General features: G+C 36.4%; 1 protein-coding gene across 2 annotated transcripts; it reads left to right on the top strand.

Moving 5' to 3' along the window:
• Window positions 1-337: 337 nt before the first annotated feature.
• Window positions 338-22,699, top strand: ufl1 (UFM1-specific ligase 1). Of its 2 annotated transcripts, XM_067384722.1 has the most exons (19): window positions 338-544; window positions 2,284-2,429; window positions 2,563-2,591; window positions 2,682-2,779; window positions 3,779-3,893; window positions 4,117-4,247; window positions 6,229-6,287; window positions 6,378-6,524; window positions 8,237-8,412; window positions 8,506-8,682; window positions 12,457-12,580; window positions 12,891-13,013; window positions 14,479-14,599; window positions 15,068-15,234; window positions 16,055-16,182; window positions 16,519-16,599; window positions 17,053-17,138; window positions 19,608-19,788; window positions 20,463-22,699. In XM_067384722.1, the coding sequence occupies exons 1-19, from the start codon at window positions 468-470 to the stop codon at window positions 20,679-20,681; spliced, it is 2,385 nt and encodes a 794-aa protein (XP_067240823.1). In that variant the 5' UTR covers window positions 338-467; the 3' UTR covers window positions 20,682-22,699. The 2 variants fall into 2 exon arrangements, with proteins under 2 accessions (XP_067240823.1, XP_067240824.1); XM_067384723.1 differs by lacking the exons at window positions 19,608-19,788; window positions 20,463-22,699 and adding an exon at window positions 18,700-19,565.
• The last annotated feature ends 3,757 nt before the right edge of the window (window positions 22,700-26,456 follow it).

Genomic DNA, 26,456 nt, shown 5'->3' with positions numbered 1-26,456 from the left:
TATGTGTTTCTTCCTAAACAACAACATTAAGTCTGAATGAACTACATTTTAATGGAAAATGAAAGGTTATAATCAACAATTAAAAATGTAAGAGGAACCATGCTAACTACTATAGATTATTATTATTATTATTATAAAGAATCTCTAAAAGATAAGTGTTTGAGGAAGATACATGCATGAAATAAATATTTGGACCGGTAATGATATTAATGGATTATATTATAAATTAATAAGTAAAAATTACATTTATATTTTATCTGAATTGTGCATACGTACTGACGGGTGACGCACGCTGAGAAAACTGTTTGTCCCTTGTGCGTTTCCGTCTGACGTTTACGGGAGACTGACGTGTCTTTTCCTTCAGTGTGGCCAGACTGTACAGCTGCTGTTTCAGCGTGAGATTGTTTGGAACTAATTAATTAAATGCTTTGGTAAAATAAGAACAACCGATTTGCAAATAAGAAGTCATGGCGGCAGACTGGGAGGAAATCAGGCGTCTAGCTGCGGACTTCCAGCGAGCTCAGTTTGCAGATACTGTACAAAGGTAAAGTCAAGTTGTTGGTGTTGCTGCTTCTTCTGCAAGCTAAACAAGTTAATAAAACGACGCGTTTCATCCCGGCCCTAGTTTCTTGTGTCGTGAATCAGTTTATCGTGCACAAGAAACAAGATTCTTGACCCACTAAATACTGGAAAAATGATTACTCAAATTTCTCCGACACATTTATCTGGTCGTGCATTAAAACGTCATTGGTGTTTATAAAGAGCCAGAACTGAGCATGCGCCTTCGTTATATTATGTTTTTAGGCCATGCTGAGATGCCATACCTTACAGTGTCAAGCACATACATGTGTGTATTGGAATCATCTTGTAATACCATGTTATATATCAAAGCACCATTGTAGCCTATAAATCAATAAGATTTTTTATCACAGGCAACTTAAAATATTTAGTAAGATGCTTACCAAGTGCTTAGTTTTATAATCAAAGCTCAAAACACTTAATGCAAATACAATACAATGATAATTGAGAGATGGAAAAATAAACGTTTCTCAGAAGCCTGAAAAAAAATGATGTATGTTAATCAAGTAAACCCAAAGTCCAGTAAATGTTAATTTAGAAATATTAATAACAATACAAAAGGTTTTACATTAACTTAAAGGGTTCACCAAAAACAAAAATTCTGTCATTGATTACTCACTCTTATGTTGTTCCACACTTGTAAGATCTTTGTTCTTCTTCAGAAAACAAATTAAGATATTTTTGATAAAATCTGATGGCTCATTGCCAGCAAGACAATTAACACTTTCAATGCCCATAAAGCTACTAAAGACATATTTAAAATTATTCAACAATATCCAGTGATGAGCAATTTCAAAACACCGCTTCATGATGCTTCGAAGCTTTACAAATCTTTTGTTTCGAATCAGTGGTTCAGAGCATGTATCAAACTGCCAAAGCCACATGATCTTCTTAAACGAGGCTTTGTTAGGTCATAAGTGTTTCGAAACATTTCGAAATTTCAATGGTTCACATGACTTTGGCAGTTTGATACACGCTCCGAACCACTGATTCGAAACAAAAGATTCTTAAAGCATTGAAGCTTCATGAAGCAGTGTTTTGAAATTGCTCATCACTAGATATTATTGAATAAAGTAGTATTTTTTTTTTTTTGGCGCACAAAAAGTGTTCTTGTCGCTTCCTAACAACTTGAACCACTGTAGTCACATGAATTGTTTTAAATATGTCTTTAGTACCTTTCTGGGCATTTTAAAGTGTTATTTATCTTGCTGTCAATGAGGGCCTCACTGAGCCATTGGATTTTATCAAAAATATCTTAATTTGTGTTCCGAAGATGAATGAAGGTCTTACGGGTTTGGAACAACATGAGAGTAAGTAATTAATAATTGAACTTTAATTTTTGGGTGAACTAACTTTATTAAAATCATTTAAAGATTTCATAGCAAAAAAGAAAGAAAAAGTGTACCACGAACTGAAGATGGACAAAAATTATACTAAAAGGCCTTTTACCTGCTAATAAATGATGATCTATCAATCAGAAAGCAGGTAGAAGATTGTGCTCAACAGATTTATAAGCAAAGTTTTTGCATGTTTCAAATATGATACAGTATGCATTATAGGGTTAATAAAAGGGACTTCTATTACAAGGTATTCCCTATTGCTTTGAGTAAGATAAGAAATAACACTATTGATTTGTGAGAAAGTACTTTAGAATTGATTTTGTCACTTTGAGTCACAGTAATTGTGTGTTTGTGTTGAATTCAGGTTGTCTGAGAGGAACTGCATTGAGATTGTGGCCAAGCTGGTGCTGGATAAGAAGTTAGATGTGGTTCACACTCTAGATGGGAAAGAGTATGTGACTCCTGCACAGATTAGCCGAGAAATGCGCGATGAGCTCTATATGCAAAGAGGTTAGTGGAATACATCACACAGTTGACTCAGCTTCTCCTTTACCCTGTTAATAAGTGTACTGTACTGTATACTTTGAATCACATAATCTGCTACAAGACCATCTGAATCTAACAGTTTGCTTTATATTTTAAGGGAGGATTAATGTTGTGGACCTTCAAAAGGTTGGTTTCTAGTTTTCATATGCATCTTGCACATAAGTTGGGATATTGTACATGAATACTTTTTTAAGCGTTCATTAATATTTCTCACAGATCATCAATGTTGATTTGGTCCATGTGGAGGGCAGAGCAAATGAAATTGCCAAATCAGACAAAGGCTTGCAGCTCATCCTGGGTCAACTGATTGACAAGTGAGTGATGGACTAATGCATGTTTTTGGGTGTTTCTTGAAGAATTAAGGGAAAATGCACTTCAGTAGTGTTGTAGGTCTTGTATCGGTCTCAGACTAAGGGTGTGTTCACACTTGTAGTTTGATTTGCTTGGTAGCATTCACATCTATTCATATAAACCGCACTGACAGAGCAGTCGCAGCAGGGTTCATTTTAATCTAACGAAACATGCATGAACATGTGATTGTGTGAACGGGTTCGCAAGTGTGAACACACACTAAGAGGACTCAGGATTTTATCTCAAGACCAAAACTGTGAGAATATCACTAAATTTCCAGTGCATTGACTGATTTATTTGTAGACATCATTACTGTGATTTGATGTAAAGCTTTCTGCTTCAAATGCAGTCAGTAACTAATTTCTAATTTGATTTTTGTTACTGTTGTGCCGGGTCAAAAATTAATGGGGGATTGTGTCAGAAATGAATACATATGCCCACAAAATAGTACTTGTATATCTTTTTTATATTATAATATGCAATATAATTAAACTATATCACAAGAGCAAGAAAGCTGTTTTCACAAATATGAGCATGATTGCAAATGTGATATTTATTTTATACAAAAGTTCCATGAACAAAAAGTTATTTTTAAATTCATTAATCTCAACATTATTTATGTAGTTGCAATTGTACCAATTCAGATGTACCAATTCTTTGGATTTAGTGATTTCATTTGATTGGTAACAGCTTTATACAGTGTCTTATTCTAATTGTATGTATTGATTTAATATAAGACATTTCTCAGGCAGTAAATGTGTATCTTTTAGATTAATTTGAGGAGTTCTGGTCTGGTTCTGGTCTAAAATTCTTGGTCTCATCACACACTGGTCCTGGTCTTGACTTGGTCTTGGTTTAGGTGGCTTGACTACAACACTTCTCTTCAGTTCTGTCAACACTTTAGTTGACTTTTGTATGTTGTCATGCAATTTACTGTCCTAAATGCTTGTTCTGATATAAAGAACATACTTGGATCAGCTTGCTGAGGAGGTGAATGATAAACTACAGGAGGCTGGACAGGTGAACATTGCAGAGCTTTGCAAAACATATGATCTACCTGGGGATTTTCTTACTGAGGTTAGTCCAGTCTGCATGAAGTATTGTGATTCTTAGAATGTATAATTAGGAGCGAGTAATTTTCATTGGCATTTTGGCCTCTGTTTTCAGTGTATATATATTTTAATATGGATGAGCTGTATATGAGATCACTTTCTTTTACATTTAATAATTGTATCATTACACACGTGTAATGAAACAAGCGACTGTCTTCTCTGACAGTTTAACATGTTCCTTCTACTAGGAGCTGAACTCTAGGCTGGGCAGAGTGATCCAGGGACAGATTGATCAGTACAACAGGGGAGTGATCTTCACCCAAGCTTTCATCGCTAGACACAAAGCTTGCATATGTGGTCTGTTCAGTGCCATCACAAGGTAAGCAGCTCCAGATCATTACCCTCTGCATCATGGGCCACATAATGGAAAACATAGAATACTGGGTGTGCTGAAAATTCGCAGTAACACTTTACAATAAGGTCCATTAGTTGACATGAACTAATAATGAACTGCACTTATACAGCATTTAGTAATCTTTGTCGTTGTTAATTTCAGCATTTACTAATACATTATTCAAATCTTGTTAACATTAATGCACTGTGAACTAACAATGAACAACTGTATTTTCATTAACTAAATTTAACGAAAATTAGTAAATACAGTAACAAATGTATTGCTCATGGTTAGTTCATGTTAGCTAATACATTTACTAATGTTAACTAATGAACCTTATTGTAAACTGTTACCCAATTTTCTATGAGTTCTTTTTCTTCAGCCTGTTGATTAAAGGGCTAGTTCAAGCAAAAATGAAAATTATTTACTCATTCCAAACCCATGAGACTTTTGATCATCTTTGAAATGCAAATATATTTTTAATGAAATGTTATAAATTTCTGTCCCTCCATTGAAAGTCCACTCACCCAAAATGTTGACATTTCAAAGAGTTCTTACAGAGATCGCAAAAGTAAAAAGATACAATCCCTTTACGGAAGCTAAGATGTGCTTGATTGACATGCAAGGACAAATCTCAATGGAGCTTCCATTTTCTGTTTGAGCTTTGAATTGAACAATGTTTATATGTGAATAAGAGCCTAAATGAAATCTGTTCATTATATAAAGCAATTGTCTCTGTTCTTAAAGCTTGAATTAAACTTAATTCATATGGCTTACTGTTATGATCTCTTAATGAATTTTTGGGTGAACATACTCTCATTGGAGGGACTCTCAGGTTTCATTAAAATTATCTTCATTTTTGTTTAAAAGATGAACAAAAGTCTTATGGGTTTTGAACAACATCAGGGTGAGTAAATGAATTGGCAGAATTTAAATGAACCTAAGCACATTACAGTTTTTTACAATCGCTAGGACACATTTCTCAATACTTAGGTCACTTTTTCAAATCTCTTCACACAGTTCTCCTAACCAACTTTCATCTTGGTACAGCAGTTAATTTCACATTCAAAATGCATTAAATCTACCAAAACACTTCATTCATGTCTCAAATCAACTCATTCTTCCAGAACACTAGCAAAGGTTTTCACCAAGCAAACACACTTTGTCAGTCATAAAACATCGACCTTAAAAACACTAACATCAGTTAGCATTATACAATGTTTTCTTTTTTTTAAATTTCTTTATAAAACAAGAATGACACTCTCTACTGCTTATAATTCACCGCAGTACATATTACATGGTCCATGTTTACATTACAGAACAAAATTATTCCTAAATTTCCCCTTTTGAATATATATTCCTCTGATAGTATATATAGAATATATTCCTCTGATAGTATGGTAATGAAATTGAAAAACGAATGCTTGTGTAGGTGTTTCATCTAATTCCTCTGATAGTATTTGATTTTTTATATTCAGAATATATTTCATAACTATATTACTGTAGAAATGCAGCATATTTCTGCCTTATTCAGTTTTGTATGATGTTATTGTTTTGAACATAAGTTTAACAGTTTTGAAAACAGTATGTAAGCATGTGCAAATTGGCCTGTACGTACAAAGAGTTTTGGCAGTTGTTGTGTCTGAGTGAGAAAAGAATTCATGAAATTTGAGAGATGTAGTCATTGAATGCATTTTATGCCAAAGCAATGATAATTGATCCTCAGTTTAGCCCACATAGACTTCTGTTGTGCTCACTGTGTGAAGAGTTTTGCAAAAGTGACCTAAGTATTGAAAAATGTGTCCTAGCGTCTGTAAAAAACTGTAAATTGCATTTTAAGTCTCTGCTCTCTTGAACTTGTCAATGGAATATACATACTTTTTTTCCAGACTTACCTTTTCTTCTTATTTGTCCTTAAAAATTGATTTCTCTGTAGTTTATTAACGGTTGTGATTTCCATCCATAGGCCTACGCAGATCAGCAACTTGATAAATCTCTATGGTTTTCAGGAGAATCTGTTATACTGTAAGTTTTGAAGTCTGCCTTTTTACACAATCATTTCCTGTTTGTGTATTCTGCATATAGACTGTTTGTGTGTTCTTTCTTGTTTATCAGCGGTGCTTGAAGAGCTGGTTAACAGTGGCCGTTTGAAGGGCTCCGTGGTTGGAGGCAGGCAGGATAAAGCCATCTACATTCCTGACATCTACTCCAAAGCCCAGAGCACTTGGGTTGACTCTTTTCTCAAACAGAATGGATATTTAGGTGTGTTTATCTTAAATGACAAAGCCAAAGCTTGACTTCGTTTTTAGAAAATATAGCTTATGCATTTGCAATTTTCAGTCTCTCTGTTCTAGAAATGGGGACCCAGAAAAATCAGTGACTCCCAATGCACTGCAGTCACAGCGCTGGAGCTGCCCAATCAAATGCTTTCTAGAATGATAATGTCCCCTACACCCTAAATAATAAATGCCACCTGCCTCCAACTAAAGCTGCGTCCAAAATCGGTCAATTGTTCTTATTTAGTGAATGGGGAGCAATTTCAGACACAGTGTAATATGCTTTCCATTGGCACAAAAGAAGCCTTGTTTGGTGTCAGTGTTGCATCCCAACATGCACCTGTGTGCTCCAGAGAGAACATAGCCCCGAGTGGATCATTGCGCAAGTCAATCAGGCTTCCCTCGATAAATGTATGCAACAATGTACTTGCACTGACAACCAAATGCCCAACATAAATTCCAAGGCTTTTCAAACCAGAAGTCATCACTATTATTAAAATTGGTCAGTTATATTGTATTAACAGAAACAGGCTCACATAGGCTACTTTATTGTCAAAAATTGGCACCATCTTCCGTCTTAGTTGTAAATTGCAGTGAAAGGAAAAGGGCTTCAGTATTAAGCGTTTTTACTGTAATATTTTTGCAGTCTTTGCCTTCTTCCTAGACTTATTCATTTGTACATTGTAATGAACTCTTTTTCTTTAGTTAAAGCTTTGGTTACACTTTATTTTGATGGTCCACTTTAGACGTTCTACTAAGTAACTTTGCAACTACATGTCAACTAACTCTCATCAGAGTATTAGTAGACTGTTAAGTTAGGGTTCAGGTTAGTAGAATAAGTTGACGTATTTAAACCATTGAAATAAATTATTAGCAAAGCTTTAATATTATATACAGGTAAAATGATAAAATAAATTAAACTCAGATGAACATTTTATGTCTGCATGTTTGCTGAACAGCCATGTATAAGCAGGATAAAATGCAGTCAGAAATTATGATCTGTCAAAAATTACAGATGTTTTAGTATATGGGGTATTTGAAGGACTGAAGGGCGAATATGCATAAGTTCAACAAATCACAACATATACCGCCCTCAACTACACACACACACACACACGTATTCATCATGTGCCTATACTGTATAAGCCTGCTGCTCTACTTCTACATTATAAAAAATGTATACATTGAACCTTGCCTAACCTTAATTTTGACTGTTTTTCAGTTTATAATGAACACATTTGAGGTGTGTTAATAGTTGTTGGTAAATATCAGCGTCTCAAGCTGCCCACTTGTGAAGAGATCTGAATTAAGTTAAGCTTTGCCAAAAACGCTTGTGGCATAATTCATTACTTCAAAAAATAAGTTCCAAAATTTTTTTTTTTTTCAAAACTTTTTTCATTTATTTAGAAAAAGCAAAAATCGCAGATATCACACTAACATGAAAGTAAAATGTGTTCTGGAGGGTTTAAAAGCCAAACTGTGAACTGTAAAAGCATTTATTTTTATTTTTAATCAGTAAAAACCTCTATTTCATTTGTAGGTGTTTTTTTTTTTTTTTTATTTATTTATCAGGTACTGGTCAAAATCAGGTACTGGTCTCTCGTAATCAACACTATGCTACATAAAGCTTAATTTACATTGACCCGAGAACAATCCTTTACAGCTCTTCTCAGTCAAGTTGTGTCTATTCTCTTGCAGAGTTTGAGGCACTGACCCGTTTGGGAATACCTGATCCAGTCAGCTACATAAAGAAGCGGTTTAAGACCAGCAAATTGCTTTTTCTCAAATCCGTGTGTGTTGGCAGAGCCATTGTAGATCAGCTTGAGGCATCAGTGGAAGAGGCCATCAACTCAGCCACTTGGGTTGACCTACAGGTACAGTCATGCAACTTTTGTTTTTATTAATTTTTTTATACAAGAAACAAAAATATAACCACAAATGTTACGAGGTAAATTCTTCTCATTTAGCCAATGCTCCCAAGCAGTCTGTCTGAGGACGATGTAGGAATCCTGTTGAATGAAGTGCTGAGGGCCATGAATGTGCAGTCCAGTGCCAGGCTTCTCTCCACTTCTGTAGTCAGCGAAAAGTTCATCAGCGGATGCCTTACTTTATTTGATGACATCATGCAACAGAAAGCACAGAAGGTAAGTGATCTTGTCCTGCAACTGTACACTGTACACCTTGTCAAGGTCAGAAATTAACTTTTCCATTAAGAGGCAATATTTGCCCCTTGAAAGTGTTTTCCTGAAGCATTTTTTTCCCTTTGTAAGGGCAATCTTTATGATTAATTACCTTATTAAATCTCTGTTAGTTTTTATGTAATACTTAAATGTAATCAATTCAATCAATCAGAATACTATAGTCTGTTAGCAATAAAATTTGATAAGCAGCAAAAGCCATCTTTACATTGGCAAGAAGCTGCATATGACATAACATTTTTATTTACACTTACACTTACTGTTTAATGCTGCTCAATGTAATGTAAAACAACTACATAATGTTATAAGGTTAATGCCATTTTAAATGGCCTACATAAACTATATAAATTATAACATAAAAAAAACAATATTGTGAGGAAAAATCATTGGAATACATTACAAACGTTTTTTTGTGTGTGGACAAACATATTCTTTTAGGCTATGCAGCAGGCAAGCGCCTTACACAGAGAACCGTTTATGAATTATTTATTTTTTATGTATTAGAAAATCACATGGGTTATCATAATAGCATGAAAAACTTCAAATTGGTTATAAATTGTATACAGAAAAGCAAGCAAAGAACATTCTCCTTCACTGAAGCGGTCAATCGCAAGTTCATACTCGTTATCACCGAATTCATCGCTCTTGCTATAATCCATTATAATCATTGATAATCATTATGATGAGAGTATTTGCGGAACAGCAAAACTCTGTCAGAGCACAAGCTGCACAAGCTCCAGCGTTTTCAGTGGATTTCTTCTTTATTGATGACTAATCTAAACACCTCTGATTGGCCATTGCGTTTATAAGCTCAACAGAAACAGGTGTGTGAGGTTATAAATAGGGTTCCCACAGTTCTTGAAAGACGCATGAATTCAAGGCCTGGAAAGTATGTGAAAACAATCATAGGTCCTTGAAAGTGCTTGAATTAAACATGAACTATATTTTATTCGAGTAGCATGGTGCTATTACAAAAATTGGCCTTTATGTGCTGGCAATGGCAGAATGAAACTACTGACTGAGGGGAAAGCAAGACAAACCTAAATGAAGAAAAAAAAAACTGCACAAGCGCATGGATCGTGATCACGTGCAGGCAGCTCTGCATAATGAAGCAGTGAGCTCAGTATCAGGGAATTGCAAATTCAGTGATGCTTGGCTTAGTATTGAGCCACATAAAAATTGATTATTCAAAGTTCCAACGAATGCATAAAGTAGTGTATATAAGCGCAGCACTTCTTTGTTTACAGAGGTAACCTAACCGGGGAAACAGAAACCAGTTCAGACCAATGCGAAGATCGACCCATATTTTTACGCAGCTTACACGCAGTGTTGTATGGTTTAGGATGTTAACGTAAACACTGATCTCATCCAATATTTTAACTTTATTTGTGCAGGTCTTAAAGAAATATTTATGCAACATGAGCAGATTTAAATATAATGCTGCAACCAACACTTTTTATTAATTTTCACATTAATTGCTTGTTGCTATCAGTTGTTCTCATTTTAATTTAATGGGGTCAAGACACTTTTAATATGTTCCTTGAGGTCCACTTATAAGAAAAAACTAACAAAACAAAAAAAGTACACTGCCTGGCCAAAAAAAGGTCGCTGTTTGGATTTAAATATGCATATGCTTAAGAGTCTATTGCTGCGTCCCAATTCGCCTACTTATACTACGTCCTAAAAGTATGTACTGTTTTTGTAAAGAAAAAGTACATACTTTTGAGTGTGTAGTAGAAGAGTATGCAAGTTTTGGGACATACTACCTCGTCATAACTGCGTCTTTAACGGACGTTCTGTTGCTTAGTTACTCAACCTGTAACTGTTTAAACTACCCTGTCAATCATCTTGTCACAGTTAAAATCCTCCACATTGAATTAAATTTATTTTCCTACCGTTTCGGAGAGAAATGTAGTCGCACGTTGATCTGCCAGTCATGGGTCTTTCATGCATCACTCTCCTCATCTTTGCATAATGATGCATTTAAAAGTTAATGACCAAACACATCGTTATAAAAGTTCACAATGCTGTTGCAGATGAAATATAATGTGGATAACATTTAATAAATATCTTTTTGTCAGGTTAGACACTGTTTATTATTAATTCAAGCCCCTTTATCTTAACCGTCGTACCTCGCACGTCCGTCATGTTTGTAGTTTTTAAACACTTTTTATTCGTATTTGTAGTTCTAATCGAATCCTCGTCCACAGCGCAATGTGTTATGGGCAATATTAGCCGTTAGAAGTGTGCACGGATCTGCACTTCGAATTCTAACCAGAAAAAGTACACCATCCGGGTATCTTTGGAATACTCATTTCAACATACTACGATTTGGGACATACTAATTCTTTTTTCGAATACTATTTAGGACGCATTCTTAAACAACCATGTTGGAAGACACATCATGGCCATATTCCAAGATGACAAAGCCAAGATTCATCAGGCTCAAATTGTGAAATAATGGTTCAGAGAGCATGAACAATCATTTTCAGTCCAGACCTTAAATTATTTGAAAGTCTGGAAGAGGGATGTGCTGGAAGAGACTTTAGAGTGCTCACCTCTTGCATTGTTAATACAAGATCTTGACCAAAATTTGTCATAGTTCCTACATGTTTGTTTAAGAAATGAAAAGCTACACACTCCATCAGTTAGGGGTAGAAGAACTGTTGCTAAACATATAACATGCTAGAAACATAATAATCACTGCAATAATGATCAGTTAACAGTAAACTCTTAAGCATTTGCCTATTCAAATCCAAACAGTGTCCACTCGCTATTGCACGTGAATAAATGTTTTAAAACATTATCCATATAAAACCATAATTTACAAATAAAGCATTATGAAATGATATACTTAGTTTATGATGCAGCAGCTGTCAGATCCAGTACAGTTGGCTGCTGCTTTCAACAAAAACAATCTGCAGTAAACTGCTTTGAACAAACATATAATCCTCCGACATGATCCAGGACGCCATTAAATTAAACTATCCACTTGTTCCCAATGCTGAGATCTTTCTCAAGTCTTTCTCATGTCTGTAAATACATAATACAGTACAAATGAACTGTTTAAACTGGACGTGTCAAAACAACATTCTTTCACCCTTCCATTTGTCCTTTTGTCGACAGACTCAAGTGCGTGGAGTATGTCAGAAACTGAATGGGCATCTGTATGTTGTATCCAGTGTAGACAGTGTCAGTGATTATAATGGGTTGAATTTGGGTTCTATTTGCTTATGACACAACACGATGCTCGCATCCAGTGTAGGCACATATCAGCCATTAAATGAACGAACGCCAGTGGGTGGGGCCTATGTTGTGATGATATATCACCATTTGTCAATGTCTTGCTCTGGAGGCAGTCACAAATCCCTCAAAATCCAAACGAGCTGTTTTTGGAGCTTGATTAAATAAATACTTTGTTTATAATGAGGAGGACATTTTAAGCTTTGAAACTTGCAGGATGTTGCAGCATTAATTAACTGACACTGCACCTTCTATTTATTTATTTATTTATGTATATATAATATGTACAAACATACAACAAGATTCATGAGATTGTATGCATCAACACATTAACAGGAAATCAGCACATTTTTTAGTTAATACACTGGCTTGAAAGGGGGTGTTCTTTCCAGCTGGCAAGAAATAGTGCATGTGTAGGCTAAAACATTTGTAGATGATTGTTACAGGATGTGTTTATCTTCTCTGCTTATTCAATAGGAAGTGAAGAATAACCCTGTTTTTCTGATAACTGAGGAGGATGTCAAACAAGCGTCTGTTTTATTGGAGACTTCAGCCTCTTCAAAGAAAGACAAAAGAGATGAGCGGCGGAAGAAGGCTGCAGGTAAAGAGACCGTCCATCCATCCATCTTCCTAGCATTAGTCCTGCCTCAGCTTAGAAAGCTAAAAGCTAGCCCAATATGTAATATGTTCTTCCCAAACTTCCTGTTTCAATAGTAAAAACACACGAGCGAGCTCATCAGGCCATACATAATTATGCATCACTGTGTTTATTATTATTATTATTTCCCCATAATTTTCATAGTTAAACTTTCAAACAGTAGTTTTTCATTGTTGTAATAGAAATTAATTTTAAAAAGAAGTTTAGAAGTTGATTTAAAAAAAAAGTCTGCTGTTGGCTTTTTGCTTCTCAGAGGGCAGCGGAAGCGTGAAAGGAGGTGGAGGCGGCAATGCCAGAGAGATCCGAATCCGCAAAACAAAAAAGAAGGGCAGGAGGGAGGAAGACAGTGATGAAGAGACATCACACACCTCTCAGGGTAAGAACACGGATTAAGAAAATGCAGTGGGTATCAAGAACTAAGAATAAACAACATTGTCTTACAGCATTATTACTGTTAATTTATAAACATGCTATTATATAAGAGTGTAAATATGCTGTTCGTTTATAGTACATTAATATTAAATTAGATTTGTATCATTGAGATTTATAAATTATATATATATATATATATATATATATATATATATATATATATATATAATGTTAAAGGCACAAAGTATACATTATCAGCTGGTACATTTGTCTTTCTGAGCGGGTCCATGATGATGCTGTTTGGAGCAACCATTGTAGCACATAGTATCGCAACAATACATTAACTTTGACCTGTTTAATCTTTGCAGGTCTAAATGCAGTTAATTTTGTATTTGTATTGAATTTTTGTTTTCTGTATGTCTTTTCACAAGTAACACGTCAGTTATGGTCCCACCCTGGTTAAACACCCTCGGGCTCTGCCTGCTACAGTAGCCACACACCAAACTCACACTGTTGGTTGAGCTGGAAAGGGATTGACTAATATAAGAGAATATATTTTAACATTACAAATCTTACATAACTTCACCTTTAATGTTAACAAATCTAATCTTATTGTTAAGTTTTCCTGAAAACCTGTAACAGCCTCTAAATGTGTGTTCACACTTGGCAGGATTGATTCAATTAAACTGAACTCTGGTGCGATCACACGGTTAGTTTCAAACTGTGCTGTTTTGACTCTGTTCACATTTTATAAGCTTTTTGTTATTTCTCAGTTGGGAACGAGCGCATTTATCACACAGCATAAAATATCTATAATTAAAGCTGTCCAATCAGGTTGTAACCGCCTTTTGTTTTGTATCTTTAGGTTCTATGTTAAATATGACAGTGTGAACACTAAGCAAACCAGGACTGGATGGATCATTTTCTTTTTTGGTTCGGACCAAAAGATCTAAGAGAGCCACACCCTCAGTGTAATTTGTGATGGTAGTAGGAAAAAAGCAGTTGTAGATCCTGTTATTGTGTGTGTGGCGTGTGTGTGTGTGGCGTGTGTGTGTGTGGCGTGTGTGTGTGTGGCGTGTGTGTGTGTGGCGTGTGTGTGTGTGGCGTGTGTGTGTGTGGCGCGTGTGTGTGTGGCGTGTGTGTGTGTGGCGTGTGTGTGTGTGGCGTGGGTGTGGCGTGGGCGTGGCTTGGACGCACGTTTTTGTGACATATCAGGACACAAATTAGTATTATGACATGGGTATTACAAGGAGAGGGTGACTTATGAGTACATTACCCCATGTTCCCACTTTTCAAAAGGCTTACAAAACTTTCAAAAGTTTCCTGTGATGGGTAGGTTTAGGTGTAGGGTTGATGTAGGGCCATTGAAAATACAGTTTGTACAGTATAAAAACCATTACGCCTATGGAATGTCCCCACAGTTCACAAAAACAAACCTGTGTGTGTGTGTATGCATGCATGTGTTACAGGTCGAAATAAGCTAGGAGACATCCCCTTCCTCTCTGTAGAGGAGATCATGGAGGTTCTGGAGCAGAAAGTGTGTGACAGCTCTGAGGAGATGCTGCAGGAACTGGCAGAGCAGTTACTAAGGTTCAAACCATGAGATTCAAGCTAATTGACACTAAAAGTACAGCACTGGCAAGTTCATAATGCAGAAAACAGCTTGAAGACCTATTCACACCAACACAAAGTTTCAGCACGAAAATTTGTTCAGATTTGTGTTCAGAAATTCTACATCCTCAGATGGATGAGACCCCACACAGCTCCTGTATGATTTCTGGTCTATCTGACGGACACTGTGTGCAGTGAAAGGTGGCATTAGACTACTTCTACCTATAACAGATCTGTCACATTAACAGCATGTGATGTTGTTCTTAACAAATTTTTTGCATTCAAATGAAAATGTTTATCTCACAGAATTTTTGACCTGCACATTATTCTTCCTGTGAACAGGCCTTGAGGTTGTTGTTTTTTTAAGGCTTTGCTTCAGATAAAATCAACAACATTTGGAAAATTAAGTTGCATAACATTTTTTTTTTTTTTTTTTCTTTTGGACAGGCCATTGAGTAAAATGTATCAGGAAGTGGTCAGTACAGCTTTTATGTCCACAAGTTCTACCGGAGCAGGGGGAAGTTGGAAGAAAAACATGAAGGATCTTCAGGAGGAGATCAACAACTTGTACAACAACATTCGCCTCTTTGAGAAAGGAACTAAACTGTTCTCAGGTCAGTCTGTTCTCTCTGTAGCCTTTGTTGTTCGAGTCTTAAATTCATACACAAATATATGTGGGCTTAAAATAGGGCTGCACAATATATATAGTTTTAACATCAAAATCACAATAGTCACATCGCAGGATGTGCGATGTCTAGTACAGGGATCTTTAATCCGTACGGACCAGACACCATGGTTCAAAATGCACATGAGTTTGACTATCATACAATGAACGTTTATCATTTGAACGTGTTTTAGGTCCTGTCAGTTTAAACATTCACGAGATTTTAAACCATTTGAGTGCGCAAAGACAGGAAAGAGAACTAAATTCTGAACTTGTTGCTGTTTTATGTGCGCACACACACACAGAGCCACGCAGATGCACGTGAACACTGAATACCGTTCTCTTCCGTGTCTATTTGTGCCTGAACAGACACATACTTGAAATTAAAATTTAAAAATGCACATAAAAGATCGCCTGTAATGGAACTGTCTGTTTCAGCACTGTCTGTCTGGTTCAGGTATTAAGCACACACAAGCCACTTTTCCACCATCGGACCAAACCATTCTTTTTACATTAGGCAGGCTTAACCATTCCATTCCGTTCCAATCCGCATAGCCGGTGCGGATATGGTTTCATTTTCCACTGTGGCCATACCAGGCTCTTGTGGAAATATAAATGGAACCGTTCCTTACCGTTCCTAGAACCGTTCGGCCCAATGGTGGAAAAGCAACTAAGGTTTTACAGCAAATGACTTGGCAGCACAGTATGTTTGTGATGTTTCTCTCACTGTTATTATCTAACATTTCTGCTTTTTTTTTTCTGTACACCAGATGAGACGCAGGCTACCATTTCCAGGCATGTTTTGAAGACTGTATGCACAGATGTTACCAATGTGCTGCTGAGCTTTGTGGCAGCTGAGCATATGACCTCGGATAGCTCATCTGCCATCACCAGTGAGGTACAACATTAAACGGCATGGGTAACAATCAGTAGTTGCAATATGTTGCTTTGGGTTTGCCAAGGAAAACATTTGGATCAGATCTAAGCAGGACAACTGTCCGTTCTTTGGTGTCAGAAGAAGCCCATTTTCACCACGGTTGTTGAAAGACACACACACTGAGAGATGGATATGCACTCCAGCTCTCTTTGATTCTCTAGTAGATGAAGCTACTGGAAATTGGCTGAAAAATCATCTATTTAGATGGGAAAAAACTAACAGTTTTGTTTATGTATCTATGCCTATATATCTATCTTGTTTAGATATATGTTGTGTCTGTTTGGTACCATCTTGCAGATCAGGCTAAAGATTCTGGCTAAGCTCTCAGATGAAGTTAAATCTCCTCTGATGAAGCTACACAACAGTCTCAATGGAAAGGTATGTTTGATGGCAGAAAACATCAGTCATATTCAAGCCCACACCGAATCTGTGCGCACAGAACTTCTAAAATTTCAGCAGAGTTCTACATCTGTAATAATTATGTTTATGAAATTATTTGATAATGCTTTCAGCTATGAATAAGAGTGTAAAGTAACATAATGATTAAGATATTATGACATTTCTTTGTTCTGCTGTACACAGAGGAAGATATTTGTAGAAGAATGTCTGTAACTAAGCAGACCTCCCCCTCCCCCTAAACTATCCCTTTAAGTATCATTACGTTTAAATCCATTTTTTTAATTCCACATATTTTCCCCAAAATCAGTGGAGAAAATGTGAAAAATACTATATATATTCCATTAAATTTTACAAAATGCATATATTGAATCAGTTGTCATAGGTTTGAAGGACCAAGTAACGGAAATTGTTTCCCTATCTTGACACTTGCAGGCCATTGAAGAGTTTCTTTCATGTTTGGAGACGAGTGCAGAAGACTGTGGGCTACTTCTGAAGAAAGGTGACAAGAAAAGAGAAAGGTAAAGCCTCTTCCATTCTCCAACAATGCATCAGTATTGATCACTTAAGTGTCTGATCTTTAGCAATCAAGTGTCTTTTTTTTAATTTTTAATGTTTACCTTATTGGAAATAAGGTAATATACCTTATACCTATACCTTATACCTTATACCTATACCTTATACCTTATACCTTATACCTAATATACCTTAAATATATATATATATATATATATATATATATATATATATATATATATATATATATATATATATATATATATATATATATATATATATTTATATATATAATATATTATATATATATATATATATATATATATATATATATATATATATATATATATAATATATTATATATATATTTATATATATATATATATATATATATATAAATATATATAACCAATTAATTCAACGGTTGCTTATTTTGGGGAGTTTCTGCCTTTAGTCTCCTCTTCAGCTGGTGAAATGCATGTTAAATTGGATTTAAATCTGGAGAATGACTTGGAATGTCCAGTTTGGAATGTCCCGAAAAAGATAGATACCACTGGCAAGCTTCAGCAACGACCAGGTTAGCTGAGAAAATCAACAGCAGTTGATGATAGACAAATGACAAGGGCTATGAAAAAAAACTCTAAAATAACTGTCAGTAAAATCACCAGCAACCCCCAGAAAGCTCGGGTGATGGTCTCACAATCTGTAATTCTGTTGGTGAAGTCTCATGAGAACAGCAGAGGATACACACTAAGATCAAACATATGATCAGTACCAAAAATAGGAAAGCCAATTAGAATTTGCAAAAACACAAAGAGATGAGTTTTATGGACAGATGAGAAAAAAATTAACCTTTATCAAAGTGGGAAAGCAAAAGTGTGCTCATCTGGAAAGCATGGTGGAGGTAGTGTCATGTCATGGGCATGCATGTCTGCCTCTGGAACAGGCTCACTCATCTTTATTGATGACTTATTCGATGATGGCAGCAGAATAATGAATTCAGAAGTATACAAAAGAATCTTGCCTATCAGTGTTCAAGAAAATGCCACCAGACTCACTAGGAAGTGTTTCATATGACAACAGGACAATGACCCAAAACACTAGTACGGCCAATCTAAGACCCACCACTTCTTTACCATGATAATATCCTTGATTGAGTTGGCAAAGTAAATCCTATTGAACATGCATTTCACCAGCTGAAGAGGAGATTAAAGGCAGAAACTCCCAAAAACAAGCAACTGTTGAAAATGGCTGCATTAAAGGCCTGGAAAAGCTTTCAAAGTGTGAAACTAAGAGTCTGGTGATGTCTATGGATCAGACTCACACCTGTGATTGTTTGCAAGGGATTTACAACTAAATATTAGCTTTTACACTTTTACATTTGCTTTAAAGGGGACCTATTATGCCCTATTTTACAAGATATAAAATAAGTCTCCGAGGTCCCCAGAGTGTGTAGTATGTGAAGTTTTAGCTCAAATTACCCCCAGATATTTTTTTTATAGCATGTTAAAATTGCCACTTTTTGGGGTTGTGCAAAAACACGCAGTATGTGCCCTTTAAATGCAGATGAGCTGCTGTGCTCGGCCTGAGAGGGAGGAGCTTCAAGAGCTGATTCTCCGATGTCAGGATTCAGTCAGGACGCACTATAATGTCAGAAACTGCGAATATATGCTGCATGGAGATAAAGGAGAAAAAAAAGGAGTGGTTGGATTTTTATCATTATAGGGTCGTTATGTACACACACTGCCAACACACATTTATAGCCAAACACCATGCAAAAGAGAATTTTGTATAATAGGTCCCCTTTAAGTTAAACTGTCCCAATACTTATGCTCACATTAGGCAGAGGGATGAAACTCTAAAAGTGCTGTACTTCTTAGTTGGTAAAACATTTTGTGTTGAAACAGTCAATAATAAAATGTGACATTCTGTACTTCTGCCTCATTTTAATCTTGTAATTATATTTATATATGTCTTGGCATCACAGCCAACAGAGCAATTTTGTCTTTACTGTTCCAATACTTATGGAGGGCACTGTATCACCTGAGCTTTTCTCTGCCGTGTTTTAAATTCACTTCACAGTCATATGTCACAACAAGCTCCATATTTAGACCGTGACTAGTTTATTTCACTGTTACACTCCAAAAACTTGCACCAAAGACTTGCAAAAGTGGAGGCAGATGAATTTGAGATAAACAGACTAAATGATGGTCCTGTTATTACTTTGATTGATTAAACATGATGAGGTCAAGACTTAGCATGGATCAATTGTTCACAATAAAATGGAAAATAGGGTGAATTTTCATTTATGCAGTTAATTATGATTATGTGATCATATAATAAATTTGATTAGAATTTTTTAATTGATATCGCTAGAAAAAATGCATAGATATTTAGGCAAATGTAGGCATTGTCTTAGAAGGTTTACATATGGTTGACATGTGGTTTGAATGGGTTTGTGTTTGTGTGTGCAGGCAGGCTCTCTTTGTGCACCGTCAGGCTCTGTTGGAGCAGTTGAGAGATGCAGAAGACCCCGCACTTGTGCTGCATCTAACCAGCGTCTTGCTCTTCCAGAACATCACACACTGCATGCTGCATGCACCTGGACGCTGTGTGCCACATATCATTGGCTTCCTGCAAAGCAAGATTCCCGAGGTAACTGAGTCCCCGAAACCGAGTCACAACTGTGTATTTCAGGTGTGTGGTTCTTCACACAGCTGTATATAACTGACAACTCTTATACAAAAGGTTTGCTCACTCAGAATCATCTTGCACTGCATAAATTAGTGGTTCTCAACTGTTGGGTCACACTCACCTAAAATGGATTACCTTTTTATGATACAGTATAAATACTATAATGCAGCAAATTATATGCTTGTGCATAGTTAAGGCAGTACAGTACAGTACAGTGCCAGTACGTAATGAGAGCGATTGCGTGTCTGAATTAGTCACACCGTCCCTATTAATTGTGAATCTGTGGGTTGTAAGTAGTTACAAACTGAAAAGATATAGCATATATTTTTCAACTTTTGATGTAAGCTAATTTAGTGATAAATTTACATGACAGTGTTGACAACGAGTTTCTGCGTTCCTCTCTGTGCGTGATCTTCAAGAGATCTGCAAACTGTCTGTATGAGTGTTTGTGTGTCACAATGCAGCTGCGCGAGCGGGGTAGCTCAATATAATAAATAATACACATTCGATCGTCTAAAATCGCTTGAATGTCCAAACTGGCAAGCCGTAAAACACATACAATTGACAAATGTATGAAATAAATGTGAATGTACAGCAACACATAAGCTACATATTTGTCCTTGTTTGTGTTTTAGGACCAGCACAAGCTGCTGTCTCAGTACCAGAGTCTGGTGGTCAAGCAGCTGGTAGTACAGGGTCATGGCCTGGAGAAGAACAGCAATCCGGGGCAGGGTGTTGAAGACAGTCCTGTTGTTCCTGATGACGTGGATGGCCTTCAGAAAGAGCTCCACAGTCTCACCAGAGATGTTAAAGACATCATCCTTGCTCAGAAAAAAACATCTGTCACAGAGTAACCCAGCTGTTAGTTTTTCCTGCAACATGATGTATTAGAGCTCTAATTTTAAATGTGTAAAAATAAACTGACTGAATTCAGCCTTGCAACATATTTCCTCTGAGAAGCAGCAGATAAGATATTTGGGAAAGGGTGGACAATCTGTATTGTTCTGACAAAACCCCCAAAGCCCTTCAGCCCAGGCTGAGAATGATAATTATTATGAAATATTACCAAAATGATTTTGCATACATTTGAAATGTTGCTCTCCATTAAATAAAGTTAATTTTTATATTTCAAAAACATTTTTAGCAGCTAAATATGGGGGAAAATATATCTTTTGATATATTTGATATCTATCTTTGAGGTCAGAAATGCTCAAGTTACATACATGATGATTCAAGCAAAAAGTGTCACAATCATCCTCTTTTTTCCACACATAAATATCTGTATTGAATCTGTCTCTGCTATAAAAAAAAAAAAAAAAAAAAAAGTATATTTTGCATCTTATTCAAATTACTATATAAAAGCTCTCTAAAATAATTTTAATCTGATCAAGTACTGGCAAAATTACAATTTATTTTATTGGACATGCCCTCCAAATAAATAAATATTGTATTTTTTTTTTTTTTTTTGATCATTGCATGACTCTCATTCCCAATAAACAAAATGATTTGACTGTCAAACCGGCCAATGGGAACATTTAGTAGTGTGAGATCCATCTGGAGAAAATTCAGCTCCACCTCAGTCGTTATTTCACGAGCAGCTCCAAAGACCTGCCTCGAGGGGGTGCCACAGTTATTGCATTTTTTATTTAAACAGCAAATTCAATTCACCTTTGTACTGTGTATTTCGGTGCATCACCACCACAAGAGTTATTCACTTTTTTTTTTCCTATGCCCCATGACAATCTGCACAAATTATAGGACTCACTTCCATTAAACTAAATAATCAGCGAAAGGTTAGCTCAGTGGTCTCAAACTCAATTCCTGGAGGGCAACAGCTCTGCACAGTTTTGCTCCAACCCTAATCAAACACACCTGATCCAGCTAATCAAGGTCTTCAGGATCACTAGAAACTTCCAAGCAGGTGTGAGTTGGAGCTGGTTGGAGCTAAACTGCCCTTTAGGAACTGACTTTGAGACCACTGGGTTAGCTCTATGAACGCAAAGCAATAAGCATTTTCAACAACTGGGTACAATGAGATGACATTATTCTACTTGCCCTTCAACCATCGGAATTTAAATGTACAACTGGTATAGTATGGGCATAAGCATTGAAGAATGTTACAATCATGACAATAATAAAATAGATGCCTGAGCTGTAAAAACGCATTTGAGTCTGGAAAGCAGGGCATGGGGGTCTCACAGCAAGAAGGCTTTTCTGTGTGAAGTTTGGGTTCCCCACAGTCCAAAGACTGGTTGGGTAAACTGGAAAATCGAAGTCGCCTGTATAGGTCTGAGTGAATGTGAATGTGAATGTGAGCTATAACCCTGTTCAGGCCTTATGGAGTGCTGGGGCCTATCCCAGCATGTCTGTGACCATACATAAGATAACCAGGTATAAATGTATTGATGCATAGACAAATGATAAATACACAGAAGGACTCATGCTTTCGAATTCTATAAATACAACAAACAGCGAGCCACATAATTATGATTTCACACCCGCCCACATTCCTGCAACCTGATTAAAATGTGCTGTCATCTAAATGGATATTTTCTCGCAGAAGGGATTAACACTGCACTACATGTAATGGTTTTCAATTATAAATATCCACTGATTATTCTGAAAGCACATCAAGTACTTTACATTTGATTGTTTACCTGATAATTGTAATCAGAAAGACATTTTTTTTATATCAATGGTTTTCTAACTGAAGACAATTGGATTTGGTACAATGGCTAAATAAAATTCATTTTTTGCAGGGGGAAAAGATTTTAAAGTTTAATTTAACATCTTTTATTTCTTGGAAGCCTGCTAGAATAAATCAGTGTTTTGTATGTACAACCCCATTTCCCCATTTTTGTAAAATAAAATATAACCAAGAATCTGTGATTTGTTAGTTCTCTTGAACCTTAAGAGAAAAGATTTCCAATATTTTCACTGACAAACTTCTTTCTTTCTTTCTTTATTTCTTTCTTTTTTATGGCTGCAACACACTCCAAAAAAGTTGTGACAGAGGCTAAATAAAAGTGAAAAAATCCAATACAATACAATATCCAAGTTAAACTGTTTTGAAACAGTCGACAATAAGCAGATAAATAGGTAATACTGTTGAGAGTGAGCAAAAATGGGTCATGGCTCACCACTTTGTGCCAAATTGTCTAACAATTCAAAAATCACATTTCCAGATCCAAGATTGCAAAGAATTTAGTTCTTCACTATCTACCATACATAATATTGTGAAAAGATTCAGGGAATCCAGAGAAATCTCAGTCTGTGTAGGGCAAGGCAGGAAACTGTTGAATGTGTGTGACCTTCGAGGCCTCAGATGGCAGTGCATGAGAAACCATCATGCTGCTGTGTTAAAAATAGCCAAACGGGCTCGAGGGTATTTTGGAAGACCGTTGTCACTTAACAGTCTGCTGCTGCATCAGGAAATTTCTTCTCTCGAGTTCAAACTCATCTCAGATGGTCCAAAAGACACTGGAAATGTGTGCTGTGGTTGGATAAGTCTACATTTCTTAGGGAAAACGGACATCATGTTCTCAGTCCCAAAGACGATAGGGACCATCCAGACTTTCATCAGTGACAGGTGCAAAAGCCAAAATCTGTCACTGTACGGTGGTGCATCAGTGCAAACAGCATGGGTGAATTGCATATGTGTGAAGGTACCATTGATGTGGAGGCATATATTGGGATTGTACAGAGACATACTGTATATTGCCATCAAGACGACATCTTTCCTGGGAAGCAAGACAATGCCCTCATTCTGCATGTGCTACATCAGAGTGGTTTTATAACTGCAGTCCAGATCTGTCAGTTATTGAAAATGTATGGCCCTTCATAAAAAGGAGAATCAGAAAACAATGACCAGACTGAGCAGATGTTTTGTATCAGGCGAGATTGGGCAAAAATTCCTCTCCCAAAAATCCAACAATGTCAATTCCCAAATTATTAAAGTGTAATTAAAAGGAAAGGTGTGACAGTGGTAAACATGCCTCTGTCCCAATTTTTAGAGTATATGGCAGCCATCAAAATCAAAATTTGTTTATATTTACAAAATACAAATACATGGGTCAGTGGAAATTTGGAAATCTTTTGTTTGACTTTTGTCATTTAAATAAAAATTAACAAATCACAGATTCTTCATTTTATTGGATTTTACAAAATGTCCCAACTGTTCTGGAAATGGAGTTGTAGTACTGTAGCTGTTTTTTTTTATTATTATTATTTATTTGTTTTATTTGAAATACATTGTAAGGTGTCTGTGCAATAGGATATATATTTTATCATTTTTGTGCACAAGGGTGTGTGTATTTTGAGGTCTGATAATTATAAATGTGATCTGTGTAATGGATTTTGTGTATGATACGGTTTGAAATTGTGTTACAGTAGATTTGCAGGATGCAGAGGCAGTATTATATGCTTCTTCTAGATGGCAGTTATTGTACATGTGCAATTTGCTGCTTTAAATTTTTGTAATTTTCCACTTTTCTTTGCAGGGTTCAGGGACTGCTGGTTTCTTATACACTGTTGCTTCTTGTTCCCATGGGAACGGCAGGGAGATGATGTGTAAATTCATTTTTTGAGTCGAACAATAACAGAAGTTGAGAGTGTGAAAATAGTTATATACTCTTTTACAGTCTATGTTTATACCTGATAAGAACATTTTAAAGCCCCTCTCCCAATGAACACACAAATACACTTTGTAGCCTATATAATGTTATATTTATATAACTGAAAATATAACACATTCTAAAGCTCACTTAATAAACACAGATTATAAACAGACCCGGTGAAATCGTCTTCATGAACGGCGGAGACACTCGGAAATTAACTGATATTAACGTTAATCACTTTGCCTTCTCAGACAAAAAACGTCAAATGTTGATAAATATGATAGCTTACGCTTATCAATCTCTGTTTGTTCACATTGCTTTTCATATTCCCTTTCTTTTTTACGTTCTGTGCTTTTCCTCTTCTATCCATTTTGGTCATGTGACAGACGTTGAGTAATTTCGGAGCAAGGGTGAGTGGTTGATATCACATGAAATAATAACCCTCTAGGACTAATTATGAAATATAATTATGCTAGAAAAATTATGCTAATAATTATTCTAGAAGAGGTCAGGTTGGTAGCCTATTATTTTCATTATTAAACGACTGCTCTATATTTTTTTCCTGTACAAATGATAAATGTGTGATAAATATCACATGTGTGATAAAGTGATAACTGCGGTTTCAAAACATTAAAATGAACACAAACAAACAAAATATTTGCAAATATACTATTAATTTCACAAATATAATTATATGTTGCGGTTTGTTTCGAACAGGTTGAACAACCTTGCCATATCAGGCCACTAGCCTATTCTATAGCTAGCTTGTTTCCGCCACGGAATAAAAATAAATAGGCTAAATCTACAAGATAAGATAATTGCGACTTTTTAATAATTCATATCATTTTATAGTTGGAAGTACCCATGGTCTTTACAATGGTATTTCCAGAAACAGCTTATAAAAACAGAGATTTTATATAATATAATATAATATAATATAATATAATATAATTATATTATATTATATTATATTATATTATATTATAATTAATATATTTAATAACTTTCATTTTATGAACCATGGGAGGAGTATTCCATTTCCACCCATCTGCTCTCCAAAGCACTTATCCTTTGTAGGGTGTGTGATGCTGGAGCTCACAGACTCTTGGCCCACAGTGCAGGGACACCAGCATCAAAGGGCTCAGAATGCTCTAATTTACCTTCAAGTCATATTAGTTTACAGTTTTTTTACGATTGCTTACACACAAAAATTAAAAGTAGTACACTATTAGCAAAACCTTACACTCAAGAAGCAAAACATCAGCCCATATTTGCACAACTATAAGCACATTGTCAACCTCACACTTGTTGCAAAACTCTACACACAGTGATTTGCAAAACACTAAACACACTTAACATACACTACACACAAAAAATCTATCATGAAGTCACTTCCTTGCAATACCAAAGCACTGACTGTCAAATTACCGCACCGTCCAACCAATTGGTTCAACACAGTCATCAGGTGTGCAAACACTTGTTTGCTTAATTGTAGACACACCAATCAGGTGTATAAGCACTATAAAAAGCAGCAGGTGAGTTCATTGGCCTTAAGCACAATGGAAAGAGTCAGAGAAAGAGTAAGATGGAAGGAGGAAGGGGAGGAGGAAGGGGAGGAAGGGGAGGAAGGGGGGGAGGAAGGGGAGGGAGGAAGGGGAGGAAGGGGGGAGGAAGGGGAGGAAGGGGGGGGAGGAAGGGGAGGGGCGGGGGGGGAGGAAGGGGAGGGGTGGGGGGGGGAGGAGGGGGGGGGGGGAGGAAGGGGAGGAGGGGGGGGGAGGAAGGGGAGGAGGGGGGGGGGAGGAAGGGGAGGAAGGGGGGGGAGGAAGGGGGGGGGAGGTAGGGGAGGAAGGGGAGGAGGAAGGGGAGGAAGGGGAGGAGGAAGGGGGGAAGGGGGGGAGGAAGGGGAATCAACAGAGGAGGAATCAACAGAGGAAGAGAAGAGGAGGCCATTCTAGAGGTAGAGGTAGAGGAAGAGGAAGACAAGAAGGTGCTCAAAGAGGACCGAGTCTGACA

The sequence above is a fragment of the Chanodichthys erythropterus genome, chromosome 4, assembly GCF_024489055.1.
Source record: "Chanodichthys erythropterus isolate Z2021 chromosome 4, ASM2448905v1, whole genome shotgun sequence".
Lineage (NCBI taxonomy): Eukaryota > Metazoa > Chordata > Actinopteri > Cypriniformes > Xenocyprididae > Chanodichthys > Chanodichthys erythropterus.
Note: the sequence above shows the minus strand (reverse complement) of the source record. Positions and strands in the feature narration are given on the sequence as shown.